Here is a 20,370-nt window from a genome sequence, read left to right as displayed (position 1 = left end):
AGTCCTTGGTCCCATTTTATATATGAATCTTCCACATAAAATGCATTTATCTGAAGTATAACTAAACAAGTTTGTGAATTGGTGGTATACTTGAGTATGTGCTTGTACTAGGCAACTAAGTGCTGAATATTACTCTGTAAAGGATTTGCTTTTTTGATTAGTTAATCCCATATATGGGTTATACCTGCTTTAACTTTGATTTGAAGACTTAATCATAAACACCACTGAAAACACCCATGAATCCACTATCAAATGTGCATCTGTTAGTGCATCTAAATGGTCTCTGTCCGATCTAGTGCTTAATTTACTATCCCTTTTTTACCATAGATGGACATAACTTTTAAAAAAAATCTCCTGCATTAATCTTTTTCAGTTTAATTTTTATATAAGCCAAAATAAGAGCACTCATCTAAAATGTGCTGTAAGGGGCGCCTGGGTGGCTCAGTCAGTTAAACATCCTACTCATGAATTTAGCTTGGATCATGATCCCAGGGTCGTGGGATCAAGCCCTCTTCAGGCTCTGTGCTGAGCATGGGGCCTGCTTGGGATATTCTCTCTCTCAAGAAAAAAAAAAATGTGCTGTAAATGAAGAGTCCTTTTAAGAATGCTGTTGAGTGTTTACCTGTGTGGAAGTAATGATGCCATGTCTGTGAGAAGTGTAAATAAAGATGAGGTATGGCTCCTGAGTCTGAGTCTCTTCTGGCTGGAGAGCTAAGACACTTAGACCATTCTGATGCCAAACAGTATTTTTAAATAGTCTAAAAAGCAGAGTAAAATGCTGCATGTTCCAAAAAAGGTGGTATCTTAATAGAACAGAGAATGTTTTATGAAACAATAATTTATATAGGAGGCTTAGATTATCCTGATCATATGTATGATAAATGAAAATTTTTACCTGTAGCTTTCGGTTTACCTGTTTTTTTTTTTTTTTTCCTTTTTATTTTGAGAGAGTGTGTGCAAGAGTTGGGGAGGGGCAGAGAGAGGAAGAGAGAATGCCAAGCAGGCTCTTTGCAGGGCTGGAACAAAATGTGAGATCATGACCTGAGCTGAAATAAGCATTGGATGCTTCACCAACTGAGTCACCCAGGCATCCCTGAGGTTTACTGGTTTTATTAGAAGTTTTTGGTTTTTATTATCTTCTTTGCTGTTTATTTTTGAGAGAGTGCAAACAGGGGAGGGGCATAGAGAGAGGGAGACACAGAATCAGAAGCAGGCTCCAGGCTCTGAGCTGTCAGCACAGAGCCCGATGTGGGCTCGAACCCATGAACTGTGAGACCATGACCGGAGCCAAAGTCAGACACCTAACTAAGCCACCCAGGCACCCCTATTAGAGGTTTTAAATACATGTAAAATCTAATTTTGTGAAAATACCAGAGGATTTCTGTCTTTTATATTGTTTAACTGCAAACACTTATTTTGCCAACATACCGGACCATTCACTAATCTGTGATATTTTGGCATGGTTGCTTTTCATTTTCTTTCCCAAAAGATCAAGGGAACAAATGGACAGGTTACAAGAGCAGATATTCTTCAGGTTGGTCTGCGGGAGTTGCTGAATGCCCTCTTTTCCAATCCTATGGATGACAACTTAATTTGTGCAGTAAAGTTACTGAAGGTAGGTTTCACTTCTGTTTCTCTTGAAATTCACTGTTCTACCCCATTTGTATATGATTCAGAGGACCGAAAGTATGCATAGTATGCGTGTGAATTCAAAATTAAGTTTCTACTCTAAATGTTGGCCTTTTGGTTTACTCTTGAATTTAAATATTGGAAAAGCAGCATGTACTGTTTTTTTTTAATGGAATAATCCAAATGTAGAAGCAAAAAATGGAAGTTCTTCACCCCCATCTCTAAATTTCCTTTCCTTCCTTTCCCATGTCTGTATGTGTGCCCCTATAAATAAGATCTTTCTTCCTCTTTGTGACTTGCTTTTTTATGATCTAACAAAGATCTTAGATCTTTGGCACAGAAGATTTACCTCTTGAATCACTTCATCTCCATATGTGCAATTGTTTGTGTAGGTTCAGTTCCCACACAAAGAGTGGGTGGGCCAGTGAGCATTGCATCCTTAAATTTGATGAATGTCAAATTTCTCTTCTAAATACTAAACCATAGTACATTCCTACCAATGGTGAATGAGTACATCGCTTTCCCCATATTCATATCAATGATGATCCAACTGGTCCTAGTTTCTGTTTTGTCATGGGTAATGAGTATAAACAAAAATTTCATTTTATTTTGCATTTTCCTAATCATTGGTGAATTTAACCATTCCTTCATGTTTGTGTTAGCCATTTTTGTTACGATGAATTACCTGTGTATATCCTTAACTCACTTTTTCAATGAAGTTTATATTTTTGTTAATTCAGAGTTTCTATACTTGCATATTTCAATAAGTGATATGTTGATTAAAATCTTATCGCCTATTTTATTCATACAGGGAGTATACCATATAGTCATGGACACACAAAACCCATGATTGAGTTTCTCTCCGTCAAGAAAAACAGAGGGTATAGAGATTTCCTGCCTGTTAGATGGCAGAATATAATTGGGAATATTTAACTTGCCAAATTTATTTTGTTCAAAGAATGCTTGAATTGCTGCTGATACTTCTTTAGGATTTCTGTACTTCCTTGAATTCCAAATCTTACTGATCCCTGCTTTTTTAGTTGACAGGGTCAGTTTTGGAAGATGCTTGGAAGGAAAAAGGAAAGACTGATATGGAGGAAATTATTCAGAGAATTGAAAATGTTGTCCTAGATGCAAATTGCAGCAGGTAGGTAGATGGCCAGTAGATCTCCATTTCTTTTTCTGTGGGGTTTTTAATCTGCTATATATCAGAAGAATTAAAATCTTCTAGATCTAGAGAAAGGTTTTCTTTAAAGATAGAATATCTTATGCATGGCTTCTGCTTACCTAGCCATTTTTGTTCAGTTGTGTTTATAAATGGAAAAAGTTAAGATTTTCCTGTGGTAAGATAGGAGTTCATTAAAAAGTAAAATGATTCGGACTTTAAATTATTCAGTAAATACTTCGGTAAAGTACTGGAAGTCCAGTGTAAAGTCCAGAGGCATAAAAATGTGGAATGGCCACTACCTTTAAGAACCATATAGTCACAGATGGAACAAATATCAAGACTGCTTAAAGTACAGGAAACATCTAGAAAATCAAAGCACTTGGATATACATGTTAAATTTATAAAACAAAGTTTTAGGAGTCTCTGGTATTCTGGAGTCTGACAACACTTCTGGTGGATATACTTAACTCCTTTTCACCTTCTGTCTGCAGAGATGTGAAACAGATGCTCTTGAAGCTTGTAGAACTCCGGTCAAGTAACTGGGGTAGAGTCCATGCAACTTCAACATACAGAGAAGCAACACCTGAAAATGATCCTAATTATTTTATGGTATGCCAATGTTTTCATTTTAAGTTTTGCTTGTTGCTTGGCTCCAAATTTTGGAAATTTCTAGATGAGTTACATAAAGATAGTCTCAGAATTTAATGCCTAATAACTTTTCATTGGCTTCGGGTCACATGGCAGCCAGCAGACTAGGTAAATAGGAGTAGAAATGTGGAATCCTCTAGGGGAAGGGTGAACTGGAGAAGGATCCATCCAGTGGCAAGGGAGATCAACAAGGCTTGGACTTGGTTGAGTATAGGGATTCTGGGAAGCAGTTCCAGAGAATTTATAATCAGAGGCCCAGATCTCAAACTATTACATTGTATGTTGTAGTAAGTTAAAATAAAAGTGGTGACCAGGCCAATAATGCCCTGAAACTCCCAACATAACCAAGCATAATGCAACTATGCAGGACTGCTTCTATAAGCCCAGTCTTGGAAATTCTTTTAAAAATGGTGGGGAGGGAAGAACCACAACTAAAAATAAGCTGACACAATGCTAATCACAGTGTACCACAAAACAATTCATCACGAGTGTGACCGAGAATAGACAGCAGGGTTAGAGCCACAAGAACTTGAGATAATAGAATAGAAATCTGAAAACCATGGACTTTCCCAATGAAATGAAAATGGCTATTAGGAAGTTAGGTTTTTGCTTGTTCTTGCATTATCAGATGCAGATGAGTGATATCAGCCATGCTTCATTAATTAATGTGCTTTAAAAAATCAATTTGGAAATGGTTACATATTTGTATCACTTTGACTCATCCTAGAATGAACCAACATTTTATACCTCTGATGGTGTTCCTTTCACTGCAGCTGATCCAGGTATGTTTCCAGTCCTTTTCCCCCCATTTCTTGGTAAGCTAGCAAACTACAGGAAATCCTACCCTTACCACCCCAAAGTTGTAGCTTTTTGAAGCACTTTCTTCTGAAATACACGATGAATGTTCATCTCCTATGGAGTATTCTTTACAGTGCCCACTTTGACCATTTCAAATGGAAAGTCTAATTCCATGTATAGAATCTTGTCACCCTGACAGTGAAGGATTGGAAGAATTCTTCAGTTAAATGCAACCATGTTTATATCTTCTCTAACATTTCATTTTTATACTGTAAGCTTTCAGTTGGTTAGAAGGGAAAGATGGTTCTAGTTCACTACATAGTCTACAGTGTTCGTTACTGTGGGTTCCTACTAGCAGATACTAAGAGTTACATGGGTTTCGTTAATAGTAGGTCAGAGTTAATTAAAATCTAAATCTCCGCACACTTCCCCTTCCGGAAAAGAGACATTTATAGAAAGATTGCTTTCATTGTGACCAGTGGGATTGCAGAATGAGCAAGAGAAATTTTTCCCGTTTGATACAAATTACAACCAGCTTGTTGGGCATTTTCCCATCTGTTTCCTCTGGATAGCAGGTGCTCACTATCCTGTGCCTCAGGAAGTGGGAAGAATGACTGCTTAACTTTCAACTTTAAATTAGGAAAACATTCGGGACATCTGGGTGGCTCAGTCGGTTAAGTGTCTGACTTTGGCTCAGGTCATGACCTCACAGCTTGTGAGTTCAAGCCCCACATCAGGCTGTGTGCTGACAGCTCAGAGCCTGGTGCCTGCTTCAGATTCTGCCTCTCTCTCTCTCTGCCTCTCTCTCTCTCTCTGCCTCTCTCTCTCTCTCTGCCTCTCTCTCTCTCTCTGCCTCTCTCTCTCTCTCTGCCTCTCTCTCTCTCTCTCTGCCTCTCTCTCTCTCTCTGCCTCTCTCTCTCTCTCTCTGCCTCTCTCTCTCTCTCTGCCCCTCTCTCTCTCTCTCTCTGCCTCTCTCTCTCTCTCTCTGCCTCTCTCTCTCTCTCTCTGCCTCTCTCTCTCTCTCTCTCTCTCTGCCCCTCTCTCTCTCTCTGCCCCTCTCTCTCTCTCTCTCTCTGCCCTTCTCTCTCTCTCTCTCTCTGCCCCTCTCTCTCTCTGCCCCTCTCTCTCTCTCTCTGCCCCTCTCTCTCTCTCTGCCCCTCTCTCTCTCTCTCTGCCCCTCTCTCTCTCTCTCTGCCCCTCTCTCTCTCTGCCCCTCTCTCTCTCTCTCTCTGCCCCTCTCTCTCTCTCTCTCTCTGCCCCTCTCTCTCTCTCTCTCTCTGCCCCTCTCTCTCTCTCTCTCTGCCCCTCTCTCTCTCTCTCTCTGCCCCTCTCTCTCTCTCTCTCTGCCCCTCTCTCTCTCTCTCTGCCCCTCTCTCTCTCTCTGCCCCTCTCTCTCTCTCTCTCTCTGCCCCTCTCTCTCTCTCTCTCTCTGCCCCTCTCTCTCTCTCTCTCTGCCCCTCTCTCTCTCTCTCTCTGCCCCTCTCTCTCTCTCTCTCTCTCTGCCCCTCTCTCTCTCTCTCTCTCTCTGCCCCTCTCTCTCTCTCTCTCTCTGCCCCCCTCTCTCTCTCTCTGCCCCCCTCTCTCTCTCTCTGCCCCCCTCTCTCTCTCTCTGCCCCCCCTCTCTCTCTCTCTGCCCCCCTCTCTCTCTCTCTGCCCCCCCTCTCTCTCTCTCTCTCTGCCCCCCTCTCTCTCTCTCTCTCTGCCCCCCTCTCTCTCTCTCTCTGCCCCCCCTCTCTCTCTCTCTCTCTCTGCCCCCTCTCTCTCTCTCTCTGCCTCTCTCTCTCTGCCTCTCTCTCTCTCTCTCTCTGCCTCTCTCTCTCTCTCTCTCTGCCTCTCTCTCTCTCTCTCTCTCTCTCTCTCTCTCTCTCTGCCTCTCTCTCTCTCTCTCTGCGCCCCTCTCCCCCCCACCCTGGCCACCCCTCTGCCTCTCTCTCTGCCCCTCTCCTGCTTGTGTTGTCTCTCTTTCTCAAAAATAAAATAAACAATTAAAAAAATTATGAAACATTCAAAAGCCCTAAAAACCACAAAAAAACTGATTTATTCACTGTCAAGGTTAAACCAATGTCATTTTGCCATATTAATATACACTTTGGGTGTTCTTAAGGAAGTGAAACCTTACCGGTGACTAGTAAACCATTTTGTTCTGTAACCCCATCCCTACCTCCCAAAGCCAGTCCTTCCACTGCTTCCCTCCCAGAGGTAGTTACCATCCTGAAGTTGGAAGTCATGGTGAGGTCTTTTTACTTGATATGTCTGTAAACGGTGTGTTTTCGCACAAAGCATTGACGTAAATGGTATCTTATTGTGTACATCTCTTGCAACTTATTTTTTATTTAGTATTTTTAGTATTTATCCATGTTGAGGTATATGTAGCTTTAGTTCATTTTATTTATTTATTTATTTATTTTTTTTATTTTTTTTTTTTCAACGTTTATTTATTTTTGGGACAGAGAGAGACAGAGCATGAACGGGGGAGGGGCAGAGAGAGAGGGAGACACAGAATCGGAAACAGGCTCCAGGCTCTGAGCCATCAGCCCAGAGCCTGACGCGGGGCTCGAACTCACGGACCGCGAGATCGTGACCTGGCTGAAGTCGGACGCTTAACCGACTGCGCCACCCAGGCGCCCCGCTTTAGTTCATTTTAAACGCCAAATACTTCTGCGTGCAGAGTAAACCACAGGTTCTAGGTCCCTACTTAAGGGTGGCTACTTGTTATTACAGATTACACTATACAAACCTTATTAAGTAGTCCTTGTGCACATGCAGGAGTTTCTTTGGGGTAAAGAGGTACAGTCGCTGCATTGTAAGTTATGTGCGTCTTCAACTTCACTGAATGTTGCTAACCTGCTTTCCTGTATGACACCACTTAGTATTCCCTCAACAAGATGTGCAGGTTCCTGTTTCTCACTTATTAGCGGACCTAATTATCGTCAGTTAGATCGTGCAAAATCGTGAACTTTTATTTCCTTACTAGCGATAATGAGTTTCTTTCCATGTTTCTATTGATTTTTTTTCCTTTTGCGAATTGCCTGTTTGTGTTTTGTTGGATCACCAGTCTGTCTTACCTGATAATTCATTCATTCCATAGCTTACAAAGTGACTCTTAGCTTCTACCTGTATGTGCTGTCTTTCCATTATGTTTGCCTTGTCATATAGAAGCTTTGAGTTTTGATGTAAACGTAGCTGTCTTGTTCCTGTTCCCTGTGGCTAAGAAAGTTTCCGAATTACTATCAAATTCCATTTTCTTCAAGTCTTTCTTGCTTTTTTTATATTTAGGTCTTTCTTTAACCCGTCTGGCTAATTTTTATATGATGGATGTAGTGGAAATTAAATATCTCTTCCATATTATCTTGTCTCAGCAACAGGTGTTGAGTCTTCCATCCTGTGCTAGTTACAATGTCCCTCTGATGTGTGCCTCCTCTGTAGACTTGTATCATTCCTGTGTCCATGCATGTGGATCTTTTGTCTCAACACCAATACCACAGTCGTAATTACTACTTCACTGTAAATCTTACCATGTCTGGTAAGATGATTTTTCTTTCTTCCTTATTCTTCAAAGTTACCTTGAACCATTTGGTTCTTTGTTCTTCATCTTTGTCTCATTTGCTTAAGTCTCTTGATCTTTAGATTTTCAAGTCCTTTTTTTTTGTTTTTTGTCCTTCTAAACCTGCTTATTTTTGTTTCACATTTTGTCATTTAATTCTAATCCTGTTATTTTTATCACACAGATTTTTTTTATTTTGATCTTTTTTATTGCAATCTGATATTTAATGATCTTAAAACATTTTTTGGAAATGATTTCAAATTTACAGAAAAGTGTAATTACAAAAGTAAAAATTGCGCAAGGGACACCTCTTGTCATAGGGGTTTTTCATGTGGGTAGTAGAAATTTGAGGTGCAGGCCCATTGTTCAAAATTCTCTGAGGGACCAGTTTCTTCAGGGTACTTTTGTCCGTACTCCAAACCCAAGAAGACACCGGCAAGTTTCTTTGTTATCCATCTTTGCCACCAGAGTGTCTCGCATTTTATTTTTTCTTGGTCTACCTTTTGCTTGGGATATCCGCCCTTGGAGGGTGCTGGATTTGTGCTCGGAGAGGTGGGCATGGTCATGAATTCCATGTCCCTGTTTCACATGGACCCAGGACCTTGCTTTCTGACCTTCTGTGGGTTTTTCAGTCCAGTCCCCTTTGTGGCTGAAAGCGTGTGGTCTACAGCCTCCTGGCTGCAGTAGGGAGGTATGGTTTTCAGGTATCTTCTTGTTTTTTGGTGACTTGGTTTGCTTTTTTATGAACCCCCTCTGTACATGTCAAAGAATGTTGTCTTCTCTATTACCTCAAGGATCTGTTGCAGGAAGATTTTATAGTTAAATTTGTCTCTAAATTGCCAAAACCAGATGTCAAAATATCCCCAACTCTTTAAGCTGGAATTAGTTTTCTAGAGACTGGCAATTGGAAAAATAAGTTCTAATGTAATTATCCTGTTGAAATATGAGGTATCTGTTTAAGGCAACTAGTTTGAATACACACTGATCTTTTTCTCATTCAGAGAGGTACTCAGTATGAACATGCTACTCTTAAAAGACACGTAGTAACTCTGTGTAAGAAGTTGGCCTATGGGGAGCTATAATACTACCTGTATTGCCTTGGAAGCACCCAACCAAGGGAAAGTTAGTATAGTTGAAACATTTATCAAGTAGCTACCTTCCAGCTGTCTCTAAGGAGAGGGAAGAAAAGAAAATCCCCTGTGCTCAGAACCTTTGCTAGGTTAGCTAATCTGATTGAGAAACATGGGCCAGTGGCTGTTAGCTGCTAGCCACCTAGCTCACTTTACTTTCTTGGGGAAAAGTAAGGGGACCCAGAGGCCAGGCTATTTGATTGAAATCCTTCCTTGTGAAAGAGGTTTGGAAGAACATGTACTTTCCCAACAAGTTACGTAGCTGGTATTTTGTCTTCTGGAATGAAGCAGCAGAGAATATAAGCAGCATACACCTTGGCTGTGACCTGTACTCTGGTATATTCACGGTGACTTTGATTTGCAAGATGTAGTTAGACATCTTGTATTATAACTAAGCTCTATGGGCATGCAGGTAGCAAAAGCAAGCCAATTAGAATGTAAATTTTGTAAAAAGCTAATAAAATGTGATTGGTAGCTCACTCCTGTTTAAGCCTTGGATCTACTTAAAACTCCTAATATTAAAAACAATTTTTAAGGAAAACTGGCCTTTTTTGACTTTTGTCAGCATTTAACTAAAAAAAAACTTTTTACAGATTACCAAGAGAAATATCAAGAGTTACTTGAAAGAGAAGATTTTTTTCCAGATTATGAAGAAAATGGGACAGATTTATCAGGGGCTGGTGATCCGTAAGTTCTCTTTTTTTTTCTGCTTTCTTTGTGATGTTTCTATGGCTACAGTTTGTAGATGTTTAGGTTAGAAGAAGGTAGATGAAGAATGCACGTTGTGATTTGATGGTGTCACAGTGATATGTACATACTACTTGTCTACCAAAAACTTTCAAGAAATCCTATTAGAACACATAAACTACAATTCTGAAACGTTATATATATCTGAAGGGGAAAAACTTAAAATAGTAGTATACTCAAGCGTAGTTTTATAAAGTAGATTAGTTCAGCTCGAATACTGTAAGATCTTGGGCAGGTTCTATGCCTGTTTCTTCATCTGTAAAGTAGGGATAGCAGACCCCTCTTTGAGTTTTGAGGACTAAGTGAGAAACCTAGAACCACCTCCTGGCACACAGTAAAAAGCTCAGATCTCAGCTGTTAAAGGATAAATTAAGATTAAGGAGAACACCGATAATGACATAATAGTGTTTGGACTAAAGGGAAGGTGTGAGATATTCACATATCTCCATCTCTCTCCCTGCTATTATTTGTAATAAAAGAAACTTTTGTCACACCCTTACCATCAGATTGCATTGTGTTTGGTTACAGAAGAACCAAGAACTTGAGAGGTTTAGTTCTAGCTCTTAATAGTTTATATGAATTTGGACAAGTTACTCAGGTTCTCTTCCTAAGTGGAGGAATGAATGAACTAAATCTGACTTAATTTTTCTTATCTCCTCTCTCATGTGTGCTGTAGGTTTTAAAGTGAACCACCTTTATTTTCTCTGCTATCTAGTGAAATCTTAAGTCCATTTGAGATCTTCTAATGTTACCATACTTTTACATACTAGTTCATTAAAAAAAAATAATAGCAGGGATGTAAGGACTCCAAAACCGTTAAGAAGGTTCACCCCTGCTGGGTATACCACTGTAAGTTCAAATTGTTCTTGGCCTTGAATTTCAGGTTGTCCTGTGAAGTTTTGCTTGGTCAGTATTACATGCTCTGACACTAACACACTGGTGGCCATTTCAGCACATGGCCTTGTACTGGAAATGGAGGAACAAAATGAAAAAGTTGATAGAACTGGCAAGATAGTTTTGTCACACATGTAGTGCAAGGGGTTTTTGTGAGGTAGGGAGACACATAGATAGCATGTTGTTGTAGAGGAAAAGTATAGAAAAGGGAAAAGATTTCTGGCTGTGCCACACACTTACCCAAATCTTACAGTATTTACTTAACCTCCCAAAGTCTTTTTTCTTTTATCTCTAAAATGGAGATGGTAAGGGTGCCTGGCTGCTGAGTCCATAGAACATGTGACTCTTGATCTCGAGGTTGTGAGTTCAAGCCCCACATTGAGCATAGAGATTACTTTAAAAAAAAAAATGGAGGGGCGCCTGGGTGGCGCAGTCGGTTAAGCGTCCGACTTCAGCCAGGTCGCGATCTCATGGTCCGTGAGTTCGAGCCCCGCGTCGGGCTCTGGGCTGATGGCTCAGAGCCTGGAGCCTGTTTCCGATTCTGTGTCTCCCTCTCTCTCTGCCCCTTCCCCGTTCATGCTCTGTCTCTCTCTGTCCCAAAAATAAATAAAAAACGTTGAAAAAAAATTAAAAAAAAAAATGGAGATGAGAAATACGGAAATGATAGTAGTACCTGTCTTTTTAAGATGGCTGTGGGTTTTCAGTAAGAATGTATATTATTAAATCAATAATCACTTTAAACTTTCCACCCATACTTAACCATGGAAAGCTTTGTTTTCCATCATTTTAAACTACCTAATAGTTTAAACTACCTAATAGTTGAAAAAATTCTGAGATAGATGATCTCGAAAGTAGCTTGTTATGAAAGTGATTCCAAATAAATGGGAATGTGACTAAATTATTTCAGGGATACCATTCTGATAAGTAGACATAAAATGTATCATTAGAGGTAAATGGTACATCTGAAATTATGTTCTAATTATAGTGTGATTGTTAGTAAGATAAATTTATGAAAATGCTAATCTTGAGCCCCCAAATTTATAGTTCAAGCATTTAAATTAACTTTTAGGTTAGGTTAAGAATTTAACATGTGTCACAGTGCCTGGCTGGCTCAGTCGGTAGTGCATGAGACTCTTGATCTCAGGGTTGTGAGTTCGAGCACCACTTGGGGTGTAGAGATTACTTAGGTTAAATTTTTAAGTTTTAATTTATGTCTAAAAGTATGACAGAAGCTTAACTTCAAACACAAGAGACTCAGAATCTGGTGTAAAATTGAATTTCCCAGATAAGGCATTTAGTTGTCTAAGGGCTGACCTGTATGTGATTCAGGAAAGTACATGAATTCTCTAACAGTCTAAGATAGTTACAGTACCATACTTTGTGTGTGTGTGTGTGTGTGTGTGTGTGTGTGTGTGTGTGTGTGTGTGTGTGTGTGTGTGGTTTAGCATTTTAGATATTTCTGAATTGAAAAACATTAAACTTATGAATCATCTTTACTTCTTTCATAGATACTTGGATGATATTGATGATGAGATGGACCCAGAGATAGAAGAAGCTTATGAAAAGTTTTGTTTGGAATCAGAGCGTAAGCGAAAACAGTAAAGCTAAATTTCAACATATCAGTTTTATAAAGCAGTTTAGGTTATGGTGATTTAGCAGAACACAGGAAAGCAGGAAAATGTGTCACACTTATACCAAATTAAGGATGTTGAGTTATGTTACTAATGTATGCAACTTTAATTTTGTTTAACACTATCTGCCAAAATAAACTTTATTCCCTATAACTTAAAATGTGTATATATATATAATAGTTTATTATGTACAGTTAATTCCACTGTTTTGGCTGCAATAAAATCGATTTTGAAATAAATGAAATGTTGAAAGTAAATTTTGCTAGTTGGTTAGAAGCTTATCCTTTAAATTCTACTTTTCTTGAGGGAAAAAGTTTTAGGCTGGAAATACATATTATTGCAAAATGTAGCATCCTTTTTTAGATGAGTATATAGCTTTCATTTAGTTTTACATGGTCTCAATGAATGGGTTTCAGATATGAATCACAACCATGAAAATCTTTAGCACTAAAGTCTTAGAATATATCATTAAGCGATATACATATCCAAGTGCTGTTTGATACCAAGGGCTTTTAAAATGTCAAAAAAAACCCACAAAAACTTAAAACTCCCAACTAAACAACCAGGATTCTTCATTGAGCATTTATTGCGATTCTAGAATTGAGTTTTTTTGTTGTTGTTTTTTGTTTGTTTTCTAACTTCATTGCCCTAAAGCCAACAACATTCTGCTTTATTTATATGGCTTTCATTTTTATTTTGTAGCATGAGTTGCATTGACTTTTTTACTAGAGAATTTTACTAGATCTTTGTCATTCAGGTTTTCATCTGCTTTATAATTGATACACCTTGAGGATCACTTTTCTAATACTTTTACTATAATGTAGTACCACCTCAGCCCTATTTAAAAATATTTTTACCTAACGTCAAGTCTTTTTCCAACTAACTATAAAAGTAAAACTTCTGTACAAAAGGATTGCTTGTAAATAATGCATGTAAATAGTTCTGTTAATAACCCACTGTTTTACATTTGGTACATCTGTGTCTGCTAATACAGTTAGGTTTCTCACTTTTCTGCTTGTTTGTTCAGTCTGGATTAAAATTAGACTTTGAAAATAAAATTTAAATAGTTTTGTTTCCTCTAAGTTTTTGGAGTGATATCCTGATATTAAAGAATATCTGTTGAACTTTTATGTGACATTGTAAAAGGGTTTGAAATCAAACTATACTAGGAGAGGAGATATTTTGTTCAGTGTGTGTGTGATTTAGTTCAATAACAAGTCTACTTGGGAAAATTAACAAATGTAAAATACCTTTTAGATTCCTTATTGTAAAAGGGAAGTATATACATAGTTGGGGTTTTTGGAACTTGTAGTAGGATTCTCTTTTTCAGAATGGCTCCTGTGACATGGTAGATAATTACCTTCATCTGCAGTTCTCCAAGGACTGTGCTCAGTGTAAATCTTGGGGGTGGGGAAAAGGGTGTAGGGAAGGGGCAGTACATTAGACCGGGGACCAAGTACATCATAGCTGAGTATGCTATAAACTTCTAGCAGTTGCTCTGTGAATAACCGTCCAGCTTTGTCCACTAGCTCATTGTCACTCACCACTGCTATACTCAACAGGTACCAATAGGCCCTGGTTCAGTTCCAGTGTGTTCCAGTTAATTAGTGCTGCCTAAAAAACCACCCAAACTTAGTGTCTTCAAACAATAAGCATCTTATTCTCGTGAGTTCTTTGGTTCAGTGATTTGGATGGTGCACAATAGGGATAGTTGTGGGTTTGTGTTTTGTTTGTTTGTTTTCTATTCTGCAATGTTTGAGGCCTCAACCAGGAAAACTAAGGGCTGGAGGCAGTTCCAACAGCCGGGGGCTGTAATCATCTTGAGTCTTCACTCACATGGCTGATGACTGGGCTGAGATGAGTTGAAGATATCACTTGGCCAGACCCATCTACACATGGCCTGTCCATGTGGCCTGGACTTTTCACAAACATGGCAGCTGGATTTTGAGAGGGGGCATTGTAGAAGACCTAGGAAGAAGCTGCATCTGGAAGGTGCACACAGCATTTTTTCCATTACAGTCTTGGTTCTAAGTGAGTCATTAAAGCCATATCAGATAGGAGGCCATTAAGAAATGTGCGGACATGTTTTAAACTGCAACAGTATATCATGAAGAGATGGCCAGCACTGTAATTGTTGGCCTTTAGAATTGCTGTATCTTCAACAGAAATATGGGTCCTAAGATCTTATAGGTCTCCAGTGAGCAAGGACACAAAAGTGCTAATGAATGTCCTAGGCTTCTGTTCTGATAACCAAGCACAAGTATTGGTTTGTACCAGCAAAATCTGGCTCTTGTGTCCTCAACTCTGACCTTATGTCTTTGTTTTCAGTGCCCTTCCAGCCAAAGACTACCAGGAACACACCTGTATCTGAACAGGTTGGATTTAGTACTTTTGCAGTAAAGCAGAATACACACCAAGGGGAACTGTAAGGTGTGTCAGTGAGAGAGTGTTTAGAACCCATCATGGGGTTTGGGCTTTGGTTGAATAATTTGGGAGAGGGCCTAAGAAACTGGAGTTTCACTCTAGATTGGATATGGTCAGAAAAGGGGCAATTCAATGACTAGGTATTTCATGAACTATAGGACAGGTGGATATGGAGGAGGTTCTCATTTAAGAAAAAAAATCACACTTAGCAAGAGAAGATGATACTTGGTATGAAAGAGTAAAAAGTTGTTCAGGACTGAAGGACTGAAAATCTGCTCACTGAAATAAAAGTACCCTTGCTGTTAATCAGTCTGGGAGGACAGACACAGATAAAGCCAGCTGCAAAGTTAACAGGACACATTTTCCCCAAAGTCATGCAATTTTAACTGCCACCGTGACCCTTTGCATGGCCACTGCTTTGTTACCAATGCTGTCTTCAGACCTGCTTTGCTATCCCACCCATCTATTCCTGGGGATACCCAATTGCTAGTCCTCCCCTCATGACAGCACCACATCCCTAATTAATCCCTGCTCCTAATCCTGCTTCAGAAACAACATCCAACACAGAACCAGTATCCCTTCCCTCAGAACTTGCTCAGAATCCTTCAGGAGTCCACATCTTACCAGTCGGTGCCCTCTTCCCCCTGGTGTAGCATGCCGTTTGTTTTTTCTCTGGAGTTTGCTCCCTTGCTTACAAGTCCCTATTTTAATAGCCTGCTGGCTTGAGCCTGGTGATCTTTGGCTGACTAGACTTTGGTATACGTAAATAATTTGAGGTCACGTATACTGCTACTGTGTTGTCAGCCTGGCAAAGCACCAACCCTGGATGGACCTGCTTCACCCAGGCAGCTGGAGGCCATGTTTTCTGGTAGGTTAGTGCCAGTGTAAATTCATAATCGCCACCTAGGCTGTCAGCACTGCCAGCGATCTGTGTTTATTACCTTGTTTATCTCAAACTCTCCACTCTATTTGCTCCTCATCCCCTAAGGACTTGCTTCACAGAAGAAATTGGGCAGATGTATACAAATGCATCTGCGTTCACTTCATTTTTCCTCTTGTACAGGATGTATCCCTCCTCTTAAAGGCCAAGTATTCCACGTGTGCCCAAAACCTGTGCCCTCTGACTCATGAACTCTCTTGTTACTTAGTCTGTATTTTTTCTTTTTTTTAACCTCTTTGCATGAGCTGTCAAACATGTCATTCTTCTTGAGAGAAATCTGGCCCTTAACATTTCTCTCCCAACTACAGTTCTATGCTTTCTAGTGAAATTTTTCAAATATCCCATTTTCTTCTACTTCCTATTTGCCCTTCAAACACATAGCTTCTGCTGCCACTACATACAACAGCTCTTGCTGATTACATTTATGCCACTAAATCAAGCAGATACTTGATTCTTTAGCTTGTTCTCTAGGCAATATCTGACACAAGTGACACCAAAATTGACAACCACTAGGCACCTGGAATAGAATAGCCTTTCTGGCTTTATGTGGTTCCCCAGTGTTTGTGGGATTCTCTTCCCTTAGCTAATCTATTGAGTATTGATGTTCTTCAAAGCCCACTCCTGAACATTTTCTTCTGTCACTGTATCTTTGGGCTATTTAATCCTCTCCTAAAGCTTCAGTTAGCAGCTATCAACACTGACTTCCGGATTGGTTTGTTTCTACACTTTTTGCTAACTTGCCATTTCCACTAGGACGACTCACAAACTTTAAGTCATGCTATTCCCTAAACTTTGTTTTCTTGCATCCCTCTTACTGATGGCACTGCTACCTATCCACTTGCTCCAACAGAACTGCTGGAACTCTTTTCAATGCCTGTTCAGTCATCCCCAAGACTATAGAATTGATCTCAGTATTTCTTGGAGCTGTGCTCTCCAGACTCAGGTCTAATCTTGAGTCTGAAATGCCATCTCTCCTGTTGCTTTTTCAGACTATTGGGCTCCCCACATCTGTTCCTACATCCTACAATCCATTCTCTACCCAGCTGTTCCAGGTATCTTTCTAAAGTACAAATAGCATCATAAAACCCCCTTGTAGTAGACGGTTAACAAATAGGAGGTTCTTAGTCATTAGAGGGGAAAAAAGGTGGGAACAGGATAGGACCTAAGTACTGTGTGATACAAATTGATGTTACTGGTCAATGAAAACATGGCATCTGAAGGTCCCCTTATTATACTTTACATAAGCTTGAAGTCAATTTGCTTATTAGACTTTCAAAAATGGAGATGAATGTAAGGAGTTAGATTTCTCCCCATTCCTTGCTGTTGCCACTTTTGCTTAAAGCCCTTGTAATAGTTTACCATTGCCTTTTTTTTTTTTTTTTTTTTTAATGTCTATTTCTGAGAGGGAGAGAAAGAATCCCAAGCAGGCCCCACACTGCCAGTGCAGAGTCAGACTTGGGGCTCAAACCACAAACCATAAGAGTCGGACCCTTAACTAAGGCATTCAGGCACCCCTACCATTGCCTTTAAGATAGAATCCATAATTCATGAAACCATAATGATCTAGCCCTTACTTATCTCTATCACCCCCTTCAGGCTTTCTCTCCCCTAAAAGCCTCTCTCTATAACCGTTCTTAAACCAAACTAGCTTTTTAAGGGTCAAGATCTTTCCTTTGGACCTCAGGGCCCTGTGTTACCTCTGTTTGAAACAGTTTCACCCGCACAGTACCTGGCTAAACCTACCTACCCTTTGGATTTCACTGGAAATACTTCCTCAGCCTCAGGTCTGTCCATTACATGCTCTCACAGACCTCTGTATTCTATTTTAGGAACACTTACTACAACTGTGATCAAATTACTGTCTACTTTCTTTCCAGTTCATCTCCAGTCCTCATCTTCTACCCTGGGTCTCACTCCCTGCCTTATTTCTAAGGTGCCCAGCACATAGTAGGTTCTCCATAAATACTTAATGACAATAAATTTATCGGACACATCTACTTGCTACTTAGGAAAAAAGCGCAGATACATAGTTGAAAGATATTTTCTGACACCAAATTAGAAAAAGAAGAGGTCTCTTTGACCCAAGTTTTTTCGGTTTTGTTTTTTGTTTTTTACAGCTTTATTAAGGTATCATTTTTGTTTAGATTAAATAAGCGTTAGTCCACTAAAATCCACCCATGTGGTTAGCTCTTGGCTGAGCTATCAGATGCTGGTCCTCACGGGAGGAGTCACAACCAGGTGGGGCGGGTACCAACCTTTGAGTATCGGAAGTAAAGATCAAAGAGGAAGCAACCACATTCAGGACTGGGAACGCCCACCTCCCCTACTTCCGGTCCCGTCCTTGCTGGGCGCTCGACGGATTGGCCCCCGGAACAGAGGGCGTGCTTGGGCGGGACTTCCGGTCTTTTGGAGAGGAAAGACGCTTCCGCGGGTTGAGGGAAGATTTGAACTGCTGATTTCCTGTGTTTATTTTGCGGGGAGGTGGTTGGCGTTTCAGCTTCTCTCCCGCTACTGACTCGACGAACGTCTCGGCTAAAAATATTCTCCCTGTGGCCTTATTCCTCTGCGCTTGTCACTGTTTTCTCTCATCAAGAAACATAACTTGTTGGTAATTTGTCAGGTTCATGAAATATCCATCGAGAAGCAGTCGTGGGCAGACTTCAAGCATTTTGGCAAATTAAAGCACAGGGGCCGTTGATTGGCCTTATTTCCGCGACTTTTCATCTCAGAATTGCCGTGTTGAGTCCCAAGACGTTGGTGGTTGTTTTGGTGAGGCTTTTTCTGTAACTACATATTGCCATTTTGAAAAATGAGGTCCAATTGATGTCAAGTACAGACTTGTCAAGTACGGAGATTGTTAAATATACTGTGACGTAATGTACTGGGTGGTGAAAACAAACAAGAATAAGACGGTAAAGATGAAGCTGAAATGTGGGTTGGAGCCGGATTGTTTTTTTATGATAGGCTGGGAACTTTAAATATTCCACTGTTTCTTGTGTATGCTTGTTATTTAAGTAAATAACAACTATATCTCTAACTTTTTTTTTTAATTAAAAACTTGGCCAAACATAGAGATCTTTTCCCATTCGGCAATTTTTATTTTTTTATGAAATAGCATCTGAGATAGATATATATATATGTATATATATATATGTATATATACACACACACATATATTTCTATTTTTTTCTGAAATAGCAAGTAGACATCTGAGATATATATTTCTATTTATATGTATTAACTGTATTTCTATATATATGTTTACATATATGCAGTATAAATACATGTATTGTTATGAATATTGCTCGCTAAACGAACAAGTATGTAATCAAGTGTTGTAAAATGTTTGGTATGGTCTGGATAGTGGAAAGGTTCCTATAACAGCAATACTGGAAATGGATTGGAGAGGGAAGAAACTGGAAGAAGGTCCCAGATAGTTGCAGAAATGAAGGGGAAAGTTGATGAACTGAAATGGAAAAGGAGCCGGGTTCATAAAAGAAACCTACCAAATCAACAAGACATGTTACAGGGCTGTGGAGAGAAATATTGCTAACATTGAGACGCCATTAACTTAAATTGCAAATTCAGGAGGAACAAGAATTTTGAAATTCACTTGCTTATTCTTTCATCATTAAATAAATATTTATTGCACCCTTAGTATTTGCCAACTATTGTTTTAAATGCCAGGGATACAATGGTGAGTAAGACAGATGAGGCCTGGTTTGATTGAGTTTATACCCTGGTGGGCAAAGTCAAAAAGCGATCAAATGAATAGAATCAGTTTTGATAGTGATAGATGCTATGAGTAAGAAAGATGAAATGGATAAAAAGTGATTGAGAGATGACTGGGAACAATAAAGTCAGGCCTTTGAGGAAGTGATATTTAAGCTTAAAAGACAAAGAGCCAGCCATGTGATAAGCCAGGGGAAGGACAGGCTAAGCCAAAAACAGTGCAAAGGTTCTGATATAGGAAACATCCTGTTTTAAAAACATTAAAAAGGCCAGTGTAGCTAAAGTGTCCTGAGCAAGGAGAGAGTTATGAGATGACATTTGGAGAGGGAGATGGGGCCACATTATGTGGCTGTTATAGGCCATGGTTAGGAATGTCATGTAAGTGCAGAATGGTAGATTGTGAGCCAGCATGTGATAGATCTCATTTTTATTTTAAAAGATCTCTGTGGCTATTGTATGTAGCCTGGACTTGAGGGAGGTAAGAATGAAAGTGAAATTAGGGGACGTTGCAGAAGTTGCTTTGATGGGAGTGATTATGTTCCATTTTGGTCATGTGGATTGAGTTTGATTAATTTAGTCATGTGGATTGAGTGGAACATGAAGAGAGGTCTATCAGGCAGCTGGAAGCACTGGGAGGGATCTGGTGGATTTGGAAGTTCTCTAGAGAGAAGAAATAAAATTGTGTGGCTCTCCTCAGGAGAGACCATATGGTTTAATGTTTACTTATATTCTGACATATTCTACAGAAGATTATAGGCCAGTCATATGTAGCCGATTACATACATTGAAAGGGGGTAAGACTCTTTAAAAAAATTTTTTTTTAACGTTTATTTATTTTTGAGACGGAGAGAGACAGAGCATGAATGGGGGAGGGTCAGAGAGAGAGGGAGACACAGAATCTGAAACAGGCTCCAGGCTCTGAGCTGTCAGCACAGAGCCCGACGCGGGGCTCGAACTCACGGACCACGAGATCATGACCTGAGCCGAAGTCAGACGCTTAACCGACTGAGCCACCCAGGTGCCCCAAGACTCTTTTAAAAACCAAGGGTGGATGTAAAAGCAACACGGGTGTATATAGTAAGAAG

At 39.8% G+C, this 20,370-nt stretch overlaps 2 protein-coding genes across 6 annotated transcripts in view; both read left to right on the top strand.

The window, feature by feature from the left end:
- The window catches only part of PAIP1 (poly(A) binding protein interacting protein 1), a 31,221-nt gene extending 17,950 nt beyond the window's left edge, over nucleotides 1–13,271 (top strand). For all 3 annotated transcript variants that reach the window (XM_025923651.2, XM_086678395.1, XM_086678402.1), the window contains exons 6-11: nucleotides 1,490–1,615; nucleotides 2,670–2,776; nucleotides 3,289–3,406; nucleotides 4,173–4,227; nucleotides 9,511–9,604; nucleotides 12,067–13,271. In XM_025923651.2, coding sequence (XP_025779436.1) covers nucleotides 1,490–1,615; nucleotides 2,670–2,776; nucleotides 3,289–3,406; nucleotides 4,173–4,227; nucleotides 9,511–9,604; nucleotides 12,067–12,160 — 594 coding nt within the window. In that variant the 3' untranslated portion in view covers nucleotides 12,161–13,271. The remainder of the gene's footprint in view (nucleotides 1–1,489; nucleotides 1,616–2,669; nucleotides 2,777–3,288; nucleotides 3,407–4,172; nucleotides 4,228–9,510; nucleotides 9,605–12,066) is intronic.
- A 132-nt stretch (nucleotides 13,272–13,403) lies between these two features.
- CA1H5orf34 (chromosome A1 C5orf34 homolog) overlaps nucleotides 13,404–20,370 on the top strand; it is a 36,747-nt gene continuing 29,780 nt past the window's right edge. Inside the window, exon 1 of one of the 3 annotated variants that reach the window (XM_086678385.1) lies at nucleotides 13,404–18,398. The gene's annotated coding sequence lies outside the window, so the exon portion shown is untranslated. Of the gene's footprint in view, nucleotides 18,485–20,370 lie in introns of all 3 variants that reach the window. The other 2 variants (XM_086678392.1, XM_086678377.1) reach the window with 2 other exon arrangements.

Source organism: Puma concolor, chromosome A1 (assembly GCF_028749965.1).
Source record: "Puma concolor isolate L17-30 chromosome A1, mPumCon1.1.hap2, whole genome shotgun sequence".
NCBI lineage: Eukaryota > Metazoa > Chordata > Mammalia > Carnivora > Felidae > Puma > Puma concolor.
Note: the sequence above shows the minus strand (reverse complement) of the source record. Positions and strands in the feature narration are given on the sequence as shown.